This window comes from Varroa jacobsoni, unplaced genomic scaffold (assembly GCF_002532875.2).
Source record: "Varroa jacobsoni isolate VJ856 unplaced genomic scaffold, vjacob_1.0 scaffold_1151, whole genome shotgun sequence".
Lineage (NCBI taxonomy): Eukaryota > Metazoa > Arthropoda > Arachnida > Mesostigmata > Varroidae > Varroa > Varroa jacobsoni.
The window spans coordinates 42,871-66,879 of record NW_019214053.1 but is presented as its reverse complement, the minus strand read 5'-3'; the positions used below and the strand labels follow the sequence as shown (position 1 = coordinate 66,879).

The 24,009-nt window shown below is 36.0% G+C and overlaps 1 protein-coding gene and 1 long non-coding RNA gene across 7 annotated transcripts in view; one reads left to right on the top strand and one right to left on the bottom strand.

Moving 5' to 3' along the window:
- Nucleotides 1–5,906, bottom strand: part of LOC111267141 (acidic mammalian chitinase) — a 20,942-nt gene extending 15,036 nt beyond the window's left edge. The window contains exons 1-5 of one of the 6 annotated variants that reach the window (XM_022845173.2): nt 5,698–5,904; nt 5,425–5,499; nt 4,421–4,579; nt 3,825–3,969; nt 1,224–1,472 (exon numbers count right to left, since the gene is read on the bottom strand). In XM_022845173.2, coding sequence (XP_022700908.1) covers nt 1,224–1,472; nt 3,825–3,969; nt 4,421–4,579; nt 5,425–5,458 — 587 coding nt within the window. In that variant the 5' untranslated portion in view covers nt 5,459–5,499; nt 5,698–5,904. Of the gene's footprint in view, nt 1–1,223; nt 1,473–3,824; nt 3,970–4,420; nt 4,580–5,424 lie in introns of all 6 variants that reach the window. The other 5 variants (XM_022845175.2, XM_022845174.2, XM_022845176.2 and 2 more) reach the window with 5 other exon arrangements.
- Nucleotides 1,399–6,443, top strand: LOC111267142 (uncharacterized). The gene is made up of 3 exons (XR_002684437.2): nt 1,399–1,536; nt 3,758–3,971; nt 5,930–6,443. It is a non-coding gene; the product is annotated as an uncharacterized LOC111267142 (long non-coding RNA).
- The last annotated feature ends 17,566 nt before the right edge of the window (nt 6,444–24,009 follow it).

The following is a 24,009-nucleotide window of genomic DNA, read 5'->3' as shown; positions in this document are numbered from 1 at the left end:
TTGTATTAATGGTATTTCGGTATAAAAATTGCGTTCTCTAGTGTGTTTCATCTCTAACTGACCGGCTTCGATGGTAAGCGGCGCCGTGATGAGTACTAAACTGCTTTCTCTAAGACATTGCGCTACGTAGCCAATGCAGACTTATTGTGGCCAACGAATAGAAAGAGATAAAAAATGTTTGCAAAATGTTCATGGTTTAGACTCAACAAGACGAGACCCTAAATGATAATGCTTAAATTAAAGCAGTCACAGGAAAAACTAGAAGCATACGGATGACTGTGGTACCTAGTCAAAGGTGGAACTGAGATAAGGTTTTTCTAAATTGGTAATAGTCCTAGTAGCATCCTTACATTTCAAAAGTAACCCAGTGTCCGTGTTCTCAAACGTAACTATACACAAGGTCATTTATCTTACCTTTCAACCAATAAGATAACATAATCGAAAAGGCTATGCAAGCAGAAAGAGTAAGCCAAGAAAGTTTGCGATCTTAACGAACAATTTTGCTATTATGGCAATACATAATATGGCTACTAAATCGTTCTTATGTATGTAACTTGCCATGAATTTGCATAATAATTGCGTTAGTTATCAGTGAGAAACCTTCTCTGTTAAATGTCCCCCATAGCAATGTATACGTAGTGTAGCGTGTAGACGTTCCAGCTTTAGGAGCCAAAAGAGCTCTGACAACTTTTTTGTTGTGATAGAAACGCCAATTTTCTGAATTCATTATGAGATGAGATGACGGTGCGCGATCGGCCACAAAGTAGTCCATCTAGATTTTTGATGAGGCTTTGTATTGAATTATATATATTAAATATAATCTACGTGACACAAGCTCATACCGTATGTTATTAGCCGGTACAGTTCACTTCCATAAATGGACTTCGTCGTAGTTCGGGTTTACTCTGATACCAGTTCTGTTTGCCGTTGACATTGACGTGGTTTTTTGATTGAATGAGAGAGTTCATGTCTCTCCCCAAGCCTTCGTAGCTGCTTAAGTGTTCTTTCTGTCCTCAACAATAAGTTCAGGTAGATATATAAATATATACGCAACCTGAAGATAGGTCAACCAAAAACTATGTCCATTTATATATATATATATATATATATATATATATATATATATATATCTGTTTTCGATCATATTAGAGAAACTTCGTAAGGTGCTTTCTGATATGCGTGATCCATTCAAATTTGCACTTTTTTGTACCTGCATTACTTACTTGGCCATATTAGGCACATCATAACTGACTTCGACGATACTAAAGGGTGCTGCAACAGCCGCGGTGAGCAGGATATGCTTTCCCGTTTTGGCTATGCTTCTGTTAAAGGTACCCTGTAACTTTGACAGAAGTTTGATGAAGTTTGCACGATCCATCCAAGACAACCCGGACAATACAGGAAACTCCCAATCGATATCAAGGCCATCAAAGCCGTAATGTTCGATAACTCGCTGCGCTGACTGAGCAAACCTGTGCACACATAAAAGTCATCGGAGTCAATATAGCGTGTAGCTTGATTTTTTCGTTACTCAGGGTAAGGTTGAAAGCTATTATTTTTGTAATGATAATAATATTACCGGTCACGATTATTTAGTAAAATCTATTCGAATGGTTTGTCGAATTATTTTTCTATGAAAGTTGCCAGAATGGGGAACGGTGGGGCCTTTAGAGTCGGACGCTATGTCGCACACCCTTTTTGTTCACAAATTCATGGAATCTTTTAAACATATATGGATATTATATGTGGCACAACTAAGATTCTTTTTTTTACCAATTAAATTCTAAAAAGGGAAAAAAAGAAATTATTCGGGCAACTATGTTTTGGCTGTGTATGATCGAATCTTGTTGATTGCTATCTGACTGTCAAACTGAGAGATCTAATATGCCTTTAACTAGAATCCAGCGTAGTACTATGACAAGCCATATATATGTATATTCTATGTATCTCTATTTACCGTTGCTATAAAGGGTGTATTATAATTTACGAGATCAATATTTATCAACAGAAAACTTAGCCAAAAAAGTGGACAATTCCTCAAGTTGTGTCAAAAAGTGGATTATGACAAATAATGATCATCTGAAGCTTGTTTCGGCATGTCGCGAGCCCCATAAACGTCCAAATAATACCGACATGAATTTAAGTTCAGACACTCCTAGGCCACCACGAAGTACTTCATTTATTGACTTTCGTTGCCTACTTAGAATCCGATAGAGGAATGTATGTACGTATAAGTACATACATTTATGTATTGGGCTACCAAAAAGGGATTAACCGTTTTGGAACCGAAATTGAAGCAAATCTCCTTTATACTTTAAAATAATATCACTAAGTTAAATGTGCGTCGTTTTTATCGATGACATTTTGCCATTTCTCTGGTAACCCTTTAATACCATTGCTGCAGAACTTTGTGACTTCTGGACAAAAAACTGTGAAAGGTGATTTTTGTCAGGATGGAGGACGACGCCCTTTCTGTGCACTAATTCCGATCGATTCCTTCGATGGCTTGTTGTTAGTTATTAACAATAGAAATTCGAATCGATCGCTCTGCCAGGCGGCAGCAACGCTTATGCATTATTCCTTTCCAATCGCACCAAACTCATGGCGTCACCTTCTCCGGTGTAATTCTGGGCTTTGCTACAGATTGTAGAGCACACTTTTTTATTTGCTTATTATTGTCGTATATGATTGGCTTTTTATTACCCGTAATCAATATCTTTAGAAATAACTGAATATCGTTGCATCCTGGTATGCGTGGTCCATTCAAATTTGCGCTTTTGTGCGTTTTATACTTGCATTACTTACTTGGCCGTATTAGACACATCATAACTGGGTTCAACGATACTATCTCGTAGATGGAAATATAATGGGGCACGTTATTTGCGTCGATTTGTGTGGCACTTCAACATCAAGCTCTTTTTTGTAGCCCGCTTTCTTAAGGTAGCGTAACACTGTTTGGTGGTAACTGTTTATTGACGTTACTATGGTTACTCAAGTGTTGGTTTTATTGAACTTTTGAAATTATTTTATCTAGCATATCCTAGCTTCCGTATCAAAATTTTTAGGATGAAAGAGCTTAAACAGCACAATTTGTATGGGCCTGGCCAACATCTGTGCATTTTTTGTAGTAAAACTGAAGAATCTCTATATTCTTCAGTTCATATAATTTTCGCGAAAATTTAACTCATCTTCGAGACGCTCTATCTCAAACCTGAATAAAAGCATTCCAACAATTTTAGCACATTTGCTATTGCCGAATTTCATTAATGAATGACGTCAGAAATGACATTAAAACCAATTCGCAATATTATTCGTGACTAAAGTCACCCGATTAAACAATCGGTTGATGATATATATCATGTCGGGATCACGGATAATTACGATAGTCACGTTAGGTTTAGGTTAACTTCAATAACGAACATAATATTGGAACCTCTGGATGTGATAGTATAATTTCATACAAAGTTATTATTAGGAAAGCTTTATAAGCATTGATGTAGACAAATTATGATCTTGTCAAGAATCATTTGCCAAAACCAAAAAATCACAGCTTCCCTTCGAAATAAAGAAAATAAACTGCATTGACCAACAGTATAACTAGTCTCATTCATAATTAAAGAAAATTAATAAATCGTTATTTGCCCTTTTTGTCCACACGATAGCGAAGTGTCTATAGAATATACCGGTAGAAGTTATTTTTTCCCGTGTCGAAAGTGATTTTTGTCTGCTTTATCAACTTAATACTTGACTCATCTAGCCCCATCATCAAGACTACAACGAAGCGGTTCGGTTCATTAAATGTCAACGTTTATGTTCGGCTGTACCTGTTAAGGGTGTCATCCACGGCTGCTGTTTCGCTAAAGTTCTTGGGGGTTGCCCCTATAGACAGTAAAACGTGTAGGTCAACAAAGCGTTTTTTCAGATCAACGACTCGGCGCCAGACGGAGCGCGTGGCGTTAGCATCCTTGCCTGTAAGTTCAAAGATTCGGAAAGTGAAAACCCAATGCATATACTGTATAGCTAAATCATATAATATATATATAGATATAATATATAAATATAGATAGAGATAGAGATAGATAGAGATAATATATAAATCATATAGTATATATATATATAAATATATATATATGCAGCTACAGAAACCATCTAGCTATGGTGTCCACTATAGATTAATTTATGGGTTGCTCAATATATATATATATATATAATATAATTTTTTTCATTCCAAGACGCTAATTATTTTAAGCTACTAATGTCGGTGAGCAACCCATAAATTAATCTATAGTGGACACCATAGCTAGATGGTTTCTGCAACTGCAATAATAGTAATATTAATAATAATGATCAAGACGGCGTTTTCAACTCTGAACATGAAATGTAGCCAACAAAAGGATAGAAAAGGCTAGTGAAACGGTACCTCTTGGATACACTGTATGGTTGACGATATCAGCAAAACCATAAACGATATGTGTACATAAGCTTCCATTTATGTCTTCAGGTATCAGCCCGCCTTTATCATCGTGGACATAGTAGCAAAATTTCACCGGTGCCGTTCCAATGAAGTCCACAGCTTTTGCTAAAAAGATTACCCACATTAGACAAGATGTTGAAATCAATCGTAGCATTCGTTTGCAAAACTCCGTAGGCACTAGCATTTTCTTTCAACTCTATGGAAGAGTTCGAAATGTTTAACATGGACGCCATTTTTTGAATATCTTACCTGGTGTTTTCAACTTGTTACTATTTTCACTTACCATGTCCTTAAACTATTATCTTCTTTATGTATAGCATATTTTTATGTATACGCATCTACATTTATATAATCCTATAAAGGCATCTGATTCAGGCCACAGATTTCTGGTTTTTGCTCTTTACTGCTATGATACATCGTTAGTTATAAAAAAAAATTTAGACGCTGTACAATCAGCGTCTAAAAATTTTGATCTTTTCCCTACAGCTTCATATCAGCTACGATGTAAACTACAAACTAATATACACTTGCACCGCAATTTAATCTTGCGCTCCTAATGCGCTGTTCTTAATGATAGTAGTTGGAAGTGAGCGTTTCGATCACTATTCAACTCACATCACAAAAAAAGTACCTGAGTACGTCCTAACCATTCACTTAGAATAAAGACGGCTACACGCTTGCGGTGAAAACATTTGTACATTATTATGATCCGTTTACTTCTATCTCATTTTACTTATAATCCTTCAAATTAGAGTATCCAATTTGGAAATATTTCAGGTGCATTTTGTTAACTTTTGTCGAAAAATTTAGCCCTTCCTTAAAGGTTAGTAGCGCCGCAACGTCGAAAAAGTACGAAGTACATTGTGCACCTATAGGTTAATGGAGAACGAGGGTACAACAAAACTCCTCGTGGCGGTGTTATTTGTTATAGTAATTCAACAGTTACTTACCGAATATAAGAAGGACGATAAGAAGGTGCATCATTCGCTTTATAAGCTGTTCTAGTGAACTACAGAAAACCAATTCTGTTGAAGTGTCATCACATAGATTATGAATAAAGGTACATATTTGAATTCACACGTGACAGCACAGACACAGATAGACTTATAGATCATATTAGCTGTACATATCAAATGAGAATGAAGGTACGGTATGAAACATCATCGATGTTCAGTCATACAAAGTATGACTCTATAGCTAACAATATAGACTGAGCACCCAACCTGTAGCGTGTGAAGTTAATGTATAATGATGCGGCTAGTTAATAAATTGTAGTTAAGGTAGCTGTACCTCCTGACAGTTCTATGCTAACAGACGTGCAAACATTAGCGTGATATCCAAAGACAAAAGATAATTTCGATTGCAGGCAGGCGCAATGAGTCACATTGAGCCGACGGACTGCAATGAATAATGGGCCCTAACTGTGTTGATTGAGTTACTTTTTTCACTTTTTAGGTTAAAAGAGCGCTCTCGCAAGAGCCGTAGTGTGAGTCAATAGAGCGAGGCTTGACAAGCGTATATCTCCATAGGAGTGAATAACTCAGCTCAAGAAGGATCCACTGTTAACGGAGTAGCGTGAAATGCCAAACATGGCTCTGTTAGCAGCCATAACAAGCAAGACGCAATTCTCTCCGTCAAGGCAAGGATCGACTTTCGGAGAATGGATCAAAAATTATTACTTTCTCTTGAGGTCAATTTGAGATAATGTATCTGTGCGCATACGTTAAAAGTGATTACTTTGTCCCTGGCATGAGATAGCGATCGACTTAGACTTTAAAAAAGATGCGCTTTGAGTTCAAACAACTATATTTTTTATTATACCCTAAACTATTAGAATATTGCAATTTTCTCATCTGATATGAATATGCTTCAAGTCAAGAGCCACCTATGTGTTTGGCATAATACCTCTAATCTAGGTGATTAGGTGTACATAAAAAGCGCCTCAATAAAACATAATTTCGCGAGTTTATTTCCTGTAGTTGTCACCGTTACCATTAACAAAGTCAACAAACCTATAGCCTAGCTTACAGCTAAATGGGACAGTTTAGCTTAATTCACTTTAATTCTATCACTTTGAACCATGCTGCTTTCAATGGCAGAGCTCAGCTGCAGGAAAAACTATGTTGTAGGTCTTTCTATTCCTTCCTAGTATTCTCTCTATTTGGTTGAAACATTATCTTGTAAATATGTATGAGTCTGTGCATCCATAGATCAATTTACGTTCTCGTTTGGTTTCGGGTACCACATGCCTCCAACCCAGAGCAAGTCATAGTCGAATATTTGGCTGCAGCAACAAAAAAATGACAGTTTATCTTCCGTTTTTGATCAACGACCCTCATTCGTAACGGAACAACACTTGGCCGTTGCGGCAGGAGCGGATACGGACAAAAGCGGGCAAACAGCGGGGAACGTATGAACACGTGCCGTATTCTTTTCTTGCGTGTTGGTGCCGTTGGTGCCTGCACGAGCGAGACCGCAGGCATATGGAAACAGAAGGAAACGGCCGACGTTCTTTTGCTCTGTAACACATTTGGAAAGCATGCCATGTGGCTGTGAACCACCGCCTGTTTGCTTAAACAGGGGAAAACCCTAGGACAAGGCTTATACTTTTGAGTTTAGCTTGGAAGCGGAACTAAACTATAAAAAATAGTTCTGCTCACCAGTATCGTTTTAGATAGTACGGCTCACATGATTCGGTAAAGTTGCCTAACTTAGGTAAGAAACGAAATTAACATGCCAGTGCACTGGCATCTAAAACACTTTTCATATTTGGCACATTTCAGGCCCTTTTGGTCTATGATTAAAATCATGCAATACGGCTCGTACCAAAACTCTGACTGAAGATCACAAACCGCAAGTCTTGTTGAGATCATAGTGTTTAAAATTCTATTTTTTCGATTTAAACACACTTAGCTCTGTTAGCAAGTATTTCAACCGTGCAGTCATATCAAAATGTCACTATGTTGACGACTTTTTGTTTTGCTTATCAAAAATTGGACTTTAAATCGTAAAATAATAAGTAAATGATGTAGTAGAAAGATTTACTCGGAAAACTCTTCCTACCTTGCTAATGTCTGTTGCCCGACTGAAGCAATGATCAGTAGATATGTCGAGCCTAAACATTTATAGTTAAGGATAGATAACCTTGTTTGTATTTCTCAAAGGTGCCATTGTTTACCAAATCAAAAAGAAACCCGATGAATATTAGCGGAACGCATAAGTTTAGTACAGAGTCAACCATCTTTGCAACAACTCACATACACAACAGGCATCCTTAAAACGTTTTTAATATATACCGCTGTAGAATTTTACACATCCTCTGAATTATTAAAATTGCTCGAAAGCACAAACTAGTATCATTTATGTATCAAATTAAGCACGTGATTGTTTATTCAGTAATTCAACAACGCGTGAAAATTCGTCACTCTTTCCGTGAATATTGTAAACTATACAGACGTCCATCGCAATTCCACAAATTGATTCAATAAGAATCAGTCCGAACCTAGTTAGCCACGTATTAATCGAAAATGTTAATAAAATGCGATCTTTTGCCGCTGATTTGTGATCCTTCTGGCGTTGTAATATACGGAGTACGTAAGTATTTGAATAATTATTATTATTGATGAATAGTTAATTTTTACGGGGAGGCCGTGATGTTTATGCGAAGTACGTGTGCGCCCTTGAATGGTTAATTACAACCTAAGCGGTGGACTGAGAGCAATGTTACGCAGTGCTTAGAAACATCTAAATATGCGAATGCAAACAACAGACAAATAAGTAAATATGTAAATTATTGTTGTTTCTTTTCAAGCATTATCTATTAAAGCAGGAAAGATAGGGGAATATCAAATCGGCCTCCTTTATATAAACCTTACGAATCTGAAGCTTGTGTATGTCGGTTTGATCATAAAGTAATATGATACTTCAGTGATGAGTCTCAAAGGTCTGTCACTCTTATGAAATCCTATGAGGTTGACAAACAGAATGATCTGGCAGCCACCAGAGAAAAATATTGAAAGTCTATATAAGACAGCTCCAAATACAAAATTACGTTGTATAAGCTTTGCAATGAAGTTTTTAAATTTTTGAAAAACAAAATCAATGATCGTATTATTTTGAGGATCTATACAATACCGCTAATGATTAGAAGAGCGATAATGACCTCTGTTCTTGCTCTTGCTGAGTGTGTCTTGGCAATAAAATAACGAACAAGAGCATCGTCACACCAAGGAAAACAAAGGCAATCATTAGTTAGTATTGTATTCTCTAATGCAATGAACAATTAAACAGATTAGTGAACAGAAGGTATCTTGTATGTAACAATAGGCTCGTTATAAAATTAGCTTTTTAGAAGTACAAACCACTCTAAATTATTGTACGATAAGTGCTCCAGTCTCCGTGGTGATTGCAATCGCATAGCATCTTGACGATCTGTATACAAGCGTATTTACACATGATCTTTTGAAAACGCTGTAGTCGTTTACTTGCTCTAGCTTATTTTATCTAATCCAATTGAAATGCATGTTGGCCCGACTTGTCCTGCGTCGGGCTAATGTGTTATATTTTACGGTCCTAAGGAAGACATACGTACACCTCGTCCTGTAATCTTTGCAGGTATGAGAATATCATACGATTTTTTTGTAGCTCAGCACGTGACATTCCTAGATGTAGAAAGCTAAAGAGCTTTCATCTAAATTAAGTAACTATTGTGGTATCAACTTGCAACCAACAACAACTTACTCAGTCTACGTTGTTGCCGTCGACGGAGGTATTGTTTTGGTAGCGTCGCCATCCGCCGCTACGTATGACCAAAGTGAAGATTGCACGCTGCTAATAAAAATGACACTAGCGAAAATAAATAGACTGTCCGCGAAACGGAATATAACAAAATATGCCTGCTAATCTGCATGAACAATTGAACAAAACAATATGTGTTACGTGATGTCAAAGCTATTAGATTATTATGCAAGCCAAATTCCTTATCACCAGTCGTTGAATTTATGAGCGTCTGTCTAATCATACGAAAAAACCCAAAAAGGTCGTCATGAACTGAATAAACCAGATCGAAGGTAGGCCAGCACTGCATAATTTCTGCCAAAAAATTATGCCAGACATCTTAGTAATAATCTTGATTAGTAAACCTGCCACATATGACAATAGATCGATAATAGGATAGCCAACAAGTGGTTCTGTCTAAATGTCTAAACGGTATGAAATGAGAATGCGCGAAGTCGGAAAAGATCATTACTCCAAGAAAGCAACAGGGGCGTATGAATCACCAATTACAATGCTAATCGCTAATTTAAAGTAGTTAGCCCGAATCAGGATTGATCCAAGCTTGCTAATAGATATAGTCCTGGAAGTTGCCTCCGATTTTAAAGCAAAAAAAGTTTACACGAAGTATATTTGTCAGCGGGTTTAATCGTACAAAATGTTAATCAAACAGTTGTGCTGGGCGGAGTGATTTCTAAGTTATACATATATAGAAGCCACCGATGTAAAAACTCCAAAATACTTTGCATAAGAGATAAATTAACATCAAATATAGTTTCGGCACCTCTGGCGTTTTAGTTCGTTGAAAATTTTGTTTCATTTGTAAAATATCGACCTGCATACCTAAATTCTTAAATTAATACGAGTAATAAATACACTTCTATCCCAAAAAGTTAAGGATTACCCATATTTCAGGTAGCATTTTAAGGACGCCGTCAATATTTGTAGATAACAACAAAGCTTATTCGCGTCTTTAAGTCTTCAAAACCTTTCTAAAAAGCAAAGGTGCCCTTTTTTTTTCTACAGTTACTAATGGTTATCAATCGAGTACTAGTCGTCTCATTAATTTTGCATGTACCAAATAAATTATACACACATTCGAAAATGGAGATGGCACAGCAGCAAAACGATCGTTTAATACCCCAGCGGATCAAATTCTTATCAACACACGTACTGTGAAAGATGATCGTTGACGATGGGCTGCTCAAGCTTAAATAATTCGTAAGCAATTTATAGCTCACAGAGACTAAATAATCAATATACTGTTTTTTTCTTATTTACAGATTTAAAAGTTGAAAAACATAAAATCGAACCCAACATAGCCTGTTCGTTCCTTCGTTTTTGATCATACAAGTAGACACCTAATATATGAGCTATCAGCTATGGTCTCCTACATTTGGACTTATCCCGCGGAGCAAAAATAAAGACTTGTAAATCCACAAGTTCGCTCTATGTATACTCTTTTTATCTATCTTTAAGGCTAAGCGATTGATAGAAACTGCAAATAGAATTCATGAAAACTCGACAAATCCGTATGGCTCTTACGTATGGCAAATGCCAGTTGCATAAATTCGAAACCTCACGATTAGGAACATCGTAAAAAAACGTAGGTTAATTACGTAGCATTCGAGCATGCTATAGTACACATCTCTCACGCAGTAATATAAACCTGTGTGAGTAGGTGAAATTTTGAGCACTGTCCTGGATTTCAGGAGCAGCTTTTTAATACTAATGGTTGCCTGGTTAATTACTGGAAAAGGCGCCGTAATTCAAGCGATAATCTATATGGATTGGTACTTACTCGTTGATGACAGCGTTTACTTAAATGAAACACACTGTAAGTACAACCATACAATAAAGAAGTTGCTTTACATTATTTAAAGAATCTTCATACAAGTTAAAGACGTTTCCGATGGTAACTTGACGATAGCTCATCGAGCGGCAACCAGATTTTACCAACGGCGGCGTACGCACGTTGGTAACCTCTATGTTTTGAGTTTTGCGTCGGTATCGCCATTACGCTTTCCGTCAGATAGCTGGTTCCCACCACGAGACGAAGTTTGTCTATGCCCGGGTCCGAATCTAGACCACAAGGTGTCTCTAAGATTAGCGAGCGAATATCGTTGGCAAGAGATTGACAAGAACCAGTTGTGCAACCTCTAGCTGTGACTTCGCTGCGTAGCGATATGGAATATAGGTGACGTAGCTTAAAAACGATGAGCTAACCTGACTCGAATCTACATTCTATTGATCACATCTATAATTATCTACCAATATCGGTCTGGCTATTAACTTTTGTTTTTTTTGGATAATACCTCGTGCAATTTTAGTACCAACGATTCACGAAGAAATGATGTGGTCTCAAAACGAATCTAAAAAGAAATATTTTTTCAAGCTCCTTACTTTATAAACAGGTTGAAGATATAGGAAACTCTTAAGGGGAATGTAGCTTGGACTTTTAGATGCTTAGCCAAATTTAATACTTCCTCGGACACATTTTTGCTAGGACATATTTGGAAATTCTATTAAGATGACAGTCTTCAGGAAATTACTCCGAAAGAGATGATGATAAGTGTAGTTACTTCTTAATAGATAGTAATGGTATGCTAGAAAAGCAACTCCATTTTTTGGGCATTTTGCAGATCCAGGGGATCAAAAATGGTTGGGTCATTGTAGAGCGCCTGATATGATTTTTGCTAAAGCCTTATACTTTTCGCGTAGTGACACGGAACTCCGTATGTATCATATGGTTTCGGGCTAGAGATGGTATCGAAGGTTACTATAGATATTGGTATTAGCTGAGAATACAAATATTAATTCTTCGATAACTAAATTATGTGAAGACACTTATAAATGAGAGGCACGGCAATCAATAGTTCCAGTATAATGATTTGTTCACTATGATACTCACTCCTATCGAAGTCTAAAGCAATGGAAGCAAAAATACAACATGGATTCGTTTCCGATAGTTTTCGCAATCGAAATCCCATAACTATAGCTGTTTCAATGCAAATTCAACATTTCGCTAGTTTAAAAACTTCGAGTGTCTTTATCTCTACGTGACGTATGCGTGGCTCCTTAACTAAATGGTACTAATGAGTTGGTAAGCAGAAGGTTGAGAGACTAGGGGTAGTGAAAAATTTTTTTTAGTTTTTTTAGAATTTAGTTGAAAGTAAACTGAAAGATATAATTGTTCAGATATTTTTGTTTCCAATTACAACTTGTAAATCCAGTAAATAATTGGATACTGTGCGCACTGATTGATGAAGAAGTTTATGCATATACTTTCATGCATTCAAAAAGTTAGTGAAACGGATAGGTTCCAAAAAGCCAGCAGTTATGCGAGATAAAAAGTAATTTAATTAGTGAAAAACGAGTCAACCTCATTTGAACCATAACGCATAAAAGAGGTCATCAAAGATTACCAGAATGCGCGATGACATATTATAGATATGCCGCGCTGTTTAAAGGTAAAATATACGAATAATTTAATTGAGCTACTTATGAGTAGGGTCCTAAAGGTGACTGACAAAGAACAAAGTAAAATACAATGCATGGAATGTATTCAATGCAAGGAAGTAATGTGCTTTATATAATACACACGGTAAAGGTGAAATATTAATAAAGACACAAACACTGTAGTAATAGGTAATAAAAACAAAAATTTCCTTCACTTGTTTCTATAATCTTGATAGCCAATGTTTGGACATAATTATGTCGAAGTGCATTGAAACTGACATTATGGACGCATTCTATAGATTTTTCTACGATTTATTACAGAGAAACATTTATGCATGTTTAATGTGTTTGAAGCATTTTTTTCAAAAAAAGTTCGATTTAACATTTTTCTTGTCCCAAAAAATAGTGCTATAATAGTTTCTAAAACATCTATTAATTTTAAGAAGAACTTGAGATTTTTTACTTTACATACTTCTAAAAAGAACGCGCGATCTTTAGTGCTTTTTTGACTTCTTTAACAATATGTAATATTTTAAAAATGTTCAAAGTGTGTGAAAAACTAATGCCAACTGTATAAAAATCATAATCACAGATTGTTTAAGGATTTAACAGTGGCAAAAGACAGTACTCACACTGAAAGCTCTTTATTGAACAAACTATAAGACAATTACAGTAAGCATTAACTAAAAAGAAAAGACTCGAAAAACATAATGGTAGAGAAGCGATGTCGAAAGTCTTTCCTTTTTTAAAATAAAAGGTCTGTGAAAATTGGCTTAACCCCTGTTTCTCAAAAAAGTCTATGTTATAACGAAGCGCTCCAAATTATATAGTAAATTTTATTCACTACATAGTTCTAATAGGAAGAAAAACAAGGTAGTATCTTATATATGTGTAACAAATTCTTTTTTGAACTGGTGTCAGACCGAAGCCCTGTGGTGAATGGAAACAAGCACGCAATGTAACAGTAAGCGTTCCTTTGTAAATACGAAATAAATCATTACTTTGAGGCACTGAATGAAAGCCAACAAGATGTACTGAGTTATATCGAATAGGCCATACAGTACATTAGGTAATCCACTACGGTCTAAAAGCAAAGCCATATTAATAGTCAAAGCTGTGAGGGGCCTTAAGAGATGTACGCACTTTAAAATCGTTGGCGTTGAGTTGAAAACACGTATTAGTGCAATCATTGTAATAATTATTGCATAGACTGGATGTATAACGGTGTTCTTCGTAGACGTGAGCTGAAATCTAAAATAAAAACACACTTGACTGAACCTACAAGAAAATCAGTTTTTTACTATATTAGCCTAAAGAGTTCTTTTCGATCACCCTGGAGTGTAAGCGAGTAATTAACGCTGCTGTTAAAATTTAGAAAACGGGTTGGCTGTGGTTAAGTATAATCTATGAATAGTTTTACAATGAATGTCGTCAACAAGTGGATTTGAGCCCATAGTATGAGGAGAATTCAGCAGATCAATGAAATTGGCGTGGAGTTTTGAAATACACAGCTATGATAGTAACCGCATAACGTATCATTCGTGTAAGTGTTTTGCAGTTATGAAAATTTTTGAAGTACCTAGAAGTTCCTCTTGATGTTGAGAGAAAATGTTTGCCTACTAAACTTGAACGCTTAAGGTGGTCTCGGTATAGGATGATCAGTAGCTTCAACCTACTGGTATGTTTTAAGACAGACGAACTGACAAATTAAAGTCAAAACATCGGGGTTTTAGGTCGAAGTTGTTTTTATTCTTTTTCCTCTTCATATACACCGCCCGATACTTATTAAATCGTCCAGCGCATTCTGATGGCGTTTATCAATATCATAGCTAACAGTTCGTCTTCATTAGGGAACAACTATGAAGTGGGGAGCATATTGCAGGGATTAAATGTTGAAGACTGGCACAAGGGAAAGTATACAACCGCAGAACATAATAGAATAGGCTATATATAAACAAGGTTCGATTTGAACGATTATTGACGGCGAAGCCGATGTAAATTTGAAGGAAAAACGTGTGGGCTAGGGCATCGGCCAGCATGTGAATCTTATAAAGATATTAAAAATAGCTTTTCTTTGTATCACACTTTTTTTTGTTATTTTTTCAGTAAGCCTGAGATTTATAGTTTGAGGAAGAGTAACCTGGGTTATTTATTAATGATGATATAGTACTATTGTTACTTTGCATGCTTTTATTATATTTTTTTTACTAATTTTTATTAATTAATTGGATAATTTTTATTAATTAATTGAATAATTTTTATTAATTAATTAAGCAATAATTGGAAGAGATTCGGTAATTGATTAGTTCCTTTAAAGATTTCTGCTTTTCATGTCGCTGTTCGTCGCTTATATAATATAGTTTATGATTATTATTATTACCTTCAATTTTTATATTAATTCTTTATCTTTCATTGAAACAGGATGAGCAGTTCATCCTCTTTTATCGAAAAATACATTTCGTAGAACTGTAACTGCGTTTAAAATTTAGTGTTTACATTTAACTGAAGTTTCATCAAGTTTTTTTTTTTCTAATAATTTTATCTGCACCTTTAGCGTGTGAAGAGAGATGTTTTCTAGTCCGTTTTTATTATAACAATTTGGTTGTTATTGTCGTATATAGCGTATATTGTTGGTAGGATTTGAACCAACAATTTCGGGTATAATGAAAATAATAGCAATAACAACGATATCAATGTATGTGAGCACATGTGCAGATTCTAAAATACGAGTTTTACAAAAGCGCAAAACAGTCTATTAATATATATAAACGAAAATAATAAATTTATCTTTGGGATTCGTATATGTTTAATTTTTTTGTGTAAAGGCATGAAGCATTCCAAACCATTAATGCATTCTTAATATCAATTGGGTGTGTGCATCAGCGCAGATTTCAAAAATTAGAAAAGAACATTCCAATTGGTTCACAATATTTCGACGGCGAAGCCCCTACATCAAACTGTTATAGTTTACTAGGTAAACTACCCCAGTTTGTTAACTATGCTTTCTAACAGACAGTTTTAGACTGGAATAGGGGGTAATGCAGTTACATGATAATGAGCTGAAAAGTCTATTGTTTCATAGTTCTTGGTATACAATAAATGTATGCAAGTTCCCATTATTAAAATGAGTGTATTACTGTAAAATTAAGGGATCATCACACTGACTATTCACTATCATGAGCGTTATCATAAATAATGTAGAATTTTTATCGTTGTTGACCTACTAATACCATTACCGTGTTTATGTAATAATTTCCTGGAACACAATTTATGCTTCAATGCGCAGTTATGTGAAATTTTTGACTATTATAACGTATACGGCATCTACCACAATTGTTGCATTTCTTCTGCTTTTCTCCATGTACTACTATTACTTAAAAGATTAATTTAGAGAAAAAATAGGTCGAGATAACTTAACCTATAAAAATGCTGAAGTTGAATCCGAACTTATGTACGAATTGTTTTAAGGCTGTACGTAAATAATAATGGATATGCCTTAATAGCATGTTTCACATGTTTTAATAAAAAGTTGGTCTTGGCGATTATATTTATTTACCTCAATTAAAACCTCAATTCGAGTCCCAAACTGCTCACTGATACATTCTGCTTTAGTCTGCAAATAATTACTTAATAGTGACCATAAGTCAAGCAATACTAAGGGGTCAATAATGTGTCATTAAAAGACGCACGACACAAAACGAACCAAACAAAGTTAAATTTCAAATTGATAGTAAACCGAAAGCCTCACAATTGCAAGAATCCAATACGGGCAAAAGGTGCCGCAAGCCACTAAAAGACTGATTATTGGAGCTCACCTGGATAATTAAAAAATATTCTACTTCTAAAAAAAGACGCTAAGTTCCGCTAAAAAAACACTGGATTATTACAAACAACCATTTGCAACATTTTAATATATTGTTAAGCCTTCTGAATCTAAACCCTATTGAAGGTCATCCATTTTGCCTCAAAGAAATCTTTGTTGAATTTTTCGGAAGCCACGTTACAATAAACCATCGATTGTGGGAAAAAAAGATTTGTAATTTCAATAGAGGTCGGCCGCGCGTGAATAGGTTAGAGAATAGAGGTCTTTCGCTCAAACGTCGATCATGACAAAGTGTTCTATATTACGGTTGCAAGTTGGTTTACATTCTTCCTGACAAAAGCCCGTTCAGCAGTATTAATTGCATGCACGAATTCGTGAAGCCGCTGGCGATTAGTCAAAGAATATCCAGGTTTTAGTCCCTGGATCTGTTTATAATGGCCTCATGGAACCAAATTGCAGGATCGATAAAACATGATATTATAGTGGCTAAATCCAGAAACATTATAAGATGTAAGATATTGCATTAGAATAAAATTTTATCTTACAAAACAAAAGCATTTATAATCATTCATACAATTGTGACTAGTTAGAATAACTTTTCAATTGAATAATTTAAATATATTTAATAACGATAACAAATATACATGTGGTTTGCATGTAAATAACTGTTCATCAACTTATTTTTTACGTTCAAATTTAACCGTGACTACTCGCTTTAATGTTACGTAGTTATAGGATGTTTCATTAACACAATAGGCTCTTTGCTGAATTTCGATCATAGAACGATAAAAGGTTTAGTAAGGGAAAATAGGCTCACAGCTTGTCTGAACTGCAAACCTGCTTTTCTTCGCAAAGAGAAATCTATTTTAAAGCAACCTGTTAGAGGAAATATATATTTACAGGCTCAATTTACATTCTTTGTAGTGATGCATGTACTTAACTCGACTGAAAACTTCTATATGAACAGTTTTTGTTGTGTTCATCGGTAAATAATTAGATCGATTATTAGGGTCGCATCGATCTAGCAATATATAATACATTACACTTCTCTACAAGAAACAATCTCCTCTCTCTGTCCTTGTGCTATATTCAGTTTATTCGTTCTCGAAAGCGTCCAGTTAAATAAACTATTTATTTGCTTCCTTTCTGTGAAGTCATGTCAGTATCTCTATCATCGACGTCCCAAACTTTGCAAGCTTCGTTTGCTGGTAGTTTTTCGGTTCAAGTTTATTATTGAAGCAGTTTCTCTGCCTATCCTACCGTCATTTATTTTCTTCTCCAAGTTAACGATTCGTGTGCTGTCACGAAAGCCTAGAGCAACTAGAAGATAGTCGATAAAGTCGGAGCTTTCGATGATCAAAAAAAGCTTTTTAAAGCTGTATTGTTCACAAGTGATGACGGGTGAGTAACTTTATTGACTTCGGGTGTTTTACTTGGCGGCTGCGCACCAGACCACCCGCTGGGCTTACTTTGAACGTGAAGGATAGTTAACAGCTCAAATGGCTACCGCCTGCAGCTAACATGCGCTGTTCGCTTCCGTTCAACACATTGGGGAATTCGACCAGGCGAGAAATAAGGTTACATAATTTTTAAAGCCATAACAATCAGCCCCGCCACGGGGGGAGTGATTACTTAGTTTTAGATTTCGCCGGCTTGGCTGCCTATACCGAGTGATGCAACATGCGTCAAATGTCACAATAACAATTATATAATAGTGCAACTGCCAGGAGATAGACAAAGAGCAAACAGTAAATTGTTTTTCATGGGATGGAAGTTTTATCTCGTCTAAGCACGACGCCACTATGCCATTGATAATATTAAATAATATATATATATATATATATGCTGAAAATTGCTGAATTTTTCGCATATTGCATTGTATGCCCAAATGAATCTGCGTACACTCACACCGGTGCGACATTTCAAGTTTTAAAAAGAGTTTTCTTTTTTAAATTTTAGCACTAAATCTTCCGCAGTCTGTACAACGGGATGACGATTTACACAAGGTAATGATAAAACTTTGGCAACCTGGTAAGTTAGAAGCTGATAATAATCATATAAAAACCGCGCAAGGCGACGGTTATACTAATCGATTAATAGTGCTCAGCACTATTGATTAGAGGTTGTCGTACTTGGAGTATATATCCTAATTGAGATTTTATAAGATTTATGCCTTTTTATGAGTGCTCAGTTCAAAAACAATCCGCACGAAGGGTTCGTGACACTCCCTCTTTCTTGTATGATATTGATAGGAAGACTTTAATCTACGCAGATATAGCCGTTTCAGACTCCAACAACAAATAAGCACCTTTGTAAACTTTTACATCGACACTAACGTGTACTAATCAGTTGAAATGATGTGACCCCCTAGTAATTTGTCAAACAAATCTAACTAACCTTCGTAGTTGATTTTTAACCCGTTCTACCGTTGGTACTTTGTTAATCTGTGGCTCGAAAATAGTAGAAAACTCAACGATTACTGGCCCACCGTTCAGATAGAAAAAAAACTGTTTTAAGCACTCATGAACGTTAGATTACCAACCAAAAATGATACGGGAAAAAAGACTGCGAACATTTGGAACATGACCTTGTGCAAATTCAATGTCAAGAGTCCTTTAAATCATTCTACGACTAGCGTATGCACGGTTGCCTTGTGTACCTTATGCATTACAATGTCAAGTTGGTAGATGTTTTAGTGAATTAAAAAAATAATATATATATATATATATATATATATATGCATTTACAGTATGAATTAAAATTATAAAAGGCAGGCACAGGAATATCTAAATAGAATCATAAAGATTCCAAACTATTTTTTTATACGTTAACAGACGCCTTAAAAAGCAATTGGTTCTTTAGGAAACGGTACAAAATTATAATTGATAACCTTGATAAAGGGGATTGTTTTAAGAACTTTTTATTATCTGTTCTTGTGCCTTATATAAGATAATCATGTTCAACCTTTTTTATTTCTAAAAAATAAACCATTAGAAAATTAAGGCACTCCTATATAAATGTGGCCGAACTTTAGACTTTTATTGTCTATCTATTTCATAAAAGTGTAACATTTTAAACACTGGAACCTTTGTACATTTTGTTTTGAAGGTCATACGAGCACAGCAATGCATTTGAATATTTTAATCAAACTATTGTAAGAGCGATTTAAAAAAATATTAAAGCAAATGTGAATAGCTACAGACCAGATGTGCAATCGACAATCGTTGGTATATTATTGGAAACATTACTTGTCGCCCATATTTTCAACTGTTCTTGCCCGCAGGATCACTATTATTAAAGACAAACCCACGGTTCGAAACGTGAGCTCTGTGCAAAGATAACAAAACTCTGTTTGATATAATACACTTAGATTAATCTAGATCATTCGATATATTAAGCTATCCTAACTGATAGACAACATGATCTTTCTTAACAATGCAAAGCTTTCAATTTCTTGTGTATCTAACTACCTCTAAGTCTTTCCATGCTAATTATAGTAAAAGTTTTCGTAAAAGTAGTAATTGCCCATACCGTGTCCGCAATTTCACCTTTTTAACTTTAATTTAAATTTAGAACAATTTTGTTTTCTATTGTTGTTCTAATTGTTAGCTAAAATTATATGGCTCACAAATCGCTATCTGAACCGATGGTGTGAACAAAGGGACATAATCATTTCTATGTGTTAAGTAAACGTTCTGTTCAAAAAATTAATACTGATCTATGTAAAAAAGAAAGACATGCTGTCCGTAGTCAACTTCATAAAAAGAATTTGATGTAATTGTACCATTCAATTAAAACTCAAAAATTCCGTGTTGTACTCTGCTTTATGATACTTTGTTTCGTTGTCTTATCAGTAAAGCCCGAGATTTTATATCGACGTTTTTTTGAAGTTAAATTTTATGAAAATACACACATTGCCATAAGGTATAAAGGCTCTATTCAAAACAATACGTCGAAGTTTTTGGCCGTGTACAGTTTACATCTAAACAGCGCGTAAGTGGTGTTTCCATCTCAGTAGTTTAAAATGATGCAGATATGCATATATGTGATCATACACTCTATATAATTGTACTTCCAAGTATTCTAATCTACGTGTTACTATCGCATAGAAAAAAACAACTTGAATTTAATTTAAAGCCCGATAAGACAATGGTGAGATCTATTAGCGAGAAACAATTGTAACTTTTCAAATTTTTGTTTAGCTTTGAAAACTTCATAACGCAATGAAGAAAAGAAACTTTTAAAAAAATCAGCAGGATTAATTTTCATTAGAGTTAGATTTATTTATGAGCTAATACGTTTCATTGTATTCTTATTGATGACGCCTCAACGTACTGAAGGTACGTCTTCTTTTCATTAAAAGACGGCCTTGTCCAAATTGGCTTCTGTCGTTTTAGGTGAACGAAGGCCAGTTAATTTTCAGCTTAGTAATAATATCAATAACAATACTATTTACACACAACTTTTTCGTTGAAATTCATAGATCGCTAAGGAAGAAACCAATTTACTTTAACTAAATATTTAAGATACACTTAACCTTATTTAGTCGAACGAAGTGCACTAAATATTAATGATATATAAGCTTAATAATGTAATGAATTCGATGGTCCGCACTTTTTCCTTATGCTCATTGTCAAGTGGAGCCTATTTCATGGAGAGTACTATAAGGTAGTATAAAGAAGCTTATCATTAACAGTACACCTGGAGTACGATGCACACTCTGGTGTAAGTTGCCAGCGGGATAAAAGCATGGGAGCTAGGCAAAGGGTTTTATTTTAAATTTCATTTTCTTGGGATAGGCTTCAGCCTTCACAGTTGGGGTAGCATCCAACTGGCAGTGTCTGCTTTCGTCGCTGTCCTGCCGCCCCAAGTTGTGTTGTTTTGTCGTCATCCGTTGCTCCCCTTAGTCGTTGAGCGTCAGCGTCGTCATCAAAACAAGAGCAAACGCCAATCCTTTTCCGGATAGCGGGTGCGTATAGTTAAGGAGGGTAAGGGGACGCATTTGTGTGTGCAGGTTGCGTTGTTGTTTTGTTTGTCAGTCCTCTCCATCCTTTTCGGTGAAAGCGAAGCAACCCTTTGTTGCTCTCATTTTACCTCGATGTCATTAACATTGCCGTTGCTTCCTAAGCCGAGTTCTTTTTTTTCTTTGTCAGTAGTCTCTATGTTAATCGTCAATTCTGTTGTTACCGTGGCACTCACCGTTCAGCTCTGTGAAATTTCTTTCATCGTTGTCGCTGCTATTGTTATCATTTATCGACTGCACGGTCGTTTGTTCTGTCAATTAGACGACTGAACTCGGCAGCATCGAAGCGCGTTTCGCTTACTGCCGCGAAACTTGTTACCTTTTATTTGGTGAAAGCATCGGACACGACGAAGCGACCACTGACCAGCAGCTCTTTTGTAGATGTCGTTGGGTCTGGCTCGCTCAAGCCAAGCCAACCTGTCAGAGATCATGTGGTTTCTAGCTCTAGCTCTCAGCCCACATCACTCCTATTCAACACCCTCCTTTCCTCTGGCCGTATACCCCCTGTACACATACCTTTTTTCCCTACCCCCACCTATAAAAGAACTGGAGGGAGCGGAAGAGGAAAACCGAAACGATGCAACATTTCTCTTTCTTTTCTGTGTTTTTTTTATCTTATGTCATCCTCGATCTTCTACTATTCCATCTATTACCGCTGCTAGTACAAGCACGTAGAAGAACCCGTGCGTGAAGCAGCAGCAGACGCTGAAAGGGAAAGGACAGCGGCGGATAAAACGATGCAGACTGACCATTGTCTATATCGACAGTGGCTGTGTATGGATGTACAGACTACAATGAACGGATGATCGATAAGAACGAGCTACCGACATCAGCCAATGTGGATGGGATGTATAGGGAAGACTGAAAGAGGTTAGACGGGGGTGAAAGCAAAGCATTGGCAGGACCAGCGACGAGCGGACTATGAGAAAGCACAGTTTGCTACTCGTACCGCTGCTTTTGTCGCTATGGCGATGTGGCTGTCGTCTTTCTGCATCAGTCCGAGCTAGAACGAACGGCAGAGGGTGTATTTATGCAACAAGAATAAATGAAAAAGAAAAAGAAGAAATAAACGAAACGAAGAAGAGAGAAAAAAATACGATGTGTATTTATTATTGCTCTTATTATTACTGTGATTCCGACTGAGGGGATAAATCGGAGAAGCGTATCCCTTGACAAGTGCATGTACTGTTGGAGTTCACTTATAACTTCGATAGAGGCCTCCTTTAAGGGAAGATGTGCGATTCCACTGGCAAAAAACGTTATTAACGTCGTACCAGTTATCACAGGTTGCCTTAGTAGTGGCTAGTCGAAGCGCTTAAAGTTTTCATTTTCAAGAGGTCTGTACTTTTTTGGAGCTATGCATTTAATGACTGCCAAAATTCGTAGACAAGATATATGTCATCGGCATTCTGCGCCAATTTTTGCTTCCCAGATATAAAAATCTGTCTGAAGAGAAAGTCTGAAAACTTTCATTCTGGTTTACCTTCGTCTTTCGCGCGCAACTGTGCAACTGCAACCCTGATTTGGATAAATTCAAGGCTAACGGATATTTTCGCCTGAATTTTAGGTACACGTTAATAAATTTCGTTCCAGTATCAAAAAGCTTTTTCAATGGACGAGCGAAATTAATTACAAAAATTACCATCTGGTGTATGTAAGAACATGACTACTATAAAAAAAAAGATTTTAGAATGCGATTTCACCCATTTAATATTACTCTTGGGTTTTATAAATAAACAAAACAACAAATCCAAGTAGAATAACATGCTTGCATATTTGTTTAATCTTAGCTCTATTTAATTAAGTGCATCTTTACTATTGTTGTATTAGATAACCACTGAATGGTACACATCCCTATAACAGAGCGAGTTCAGTAATCTGCTTATCTTATCTTAATATTATATTCAATTGGAACACAAGTACTCTCGGTTTTTTCCTTATGTTCTCCTTCGCCTTTACGTATTCAGTTCCATATACCATTAGAAAGTGATTTTTCTTCCTCATAAATTTGTTGTACGTTCCTTGCGTCATGACAAAGTTTTCATGTCAAATTCAGGCTCCAAATGTGAAGCTTCCAGGCGAACGAAGTGCATTTTCTATACCTACTCTATCTGCAATCAAACAGCTATTGAAGCAGCACTGGATATTTGTGCCGTGTACAATGACGACGCGATCACTGAGAAAGTTGTTTAGAACTGGTTCGCGAAAAACAAGAATAGCGTCTCAGACCTGAAAGATGCACCCTAGCTTGGTCGATGTCTGAAAGCAATAAAGGCCGATTGAAGGCACTTTTGAGGAACACGACCAGCAAACACTTTCTAAATTGGGCAAGAAAATAACCTTCGGTCCATACGTAATTTAGACTTATGAGACCTAATCAAAAATTAGAAGCTTGGTGCCCGAATTAAGTAGCGATTTCAAAGAAACTCGGCTTGTCATGGCCTCTCAGTATATTGT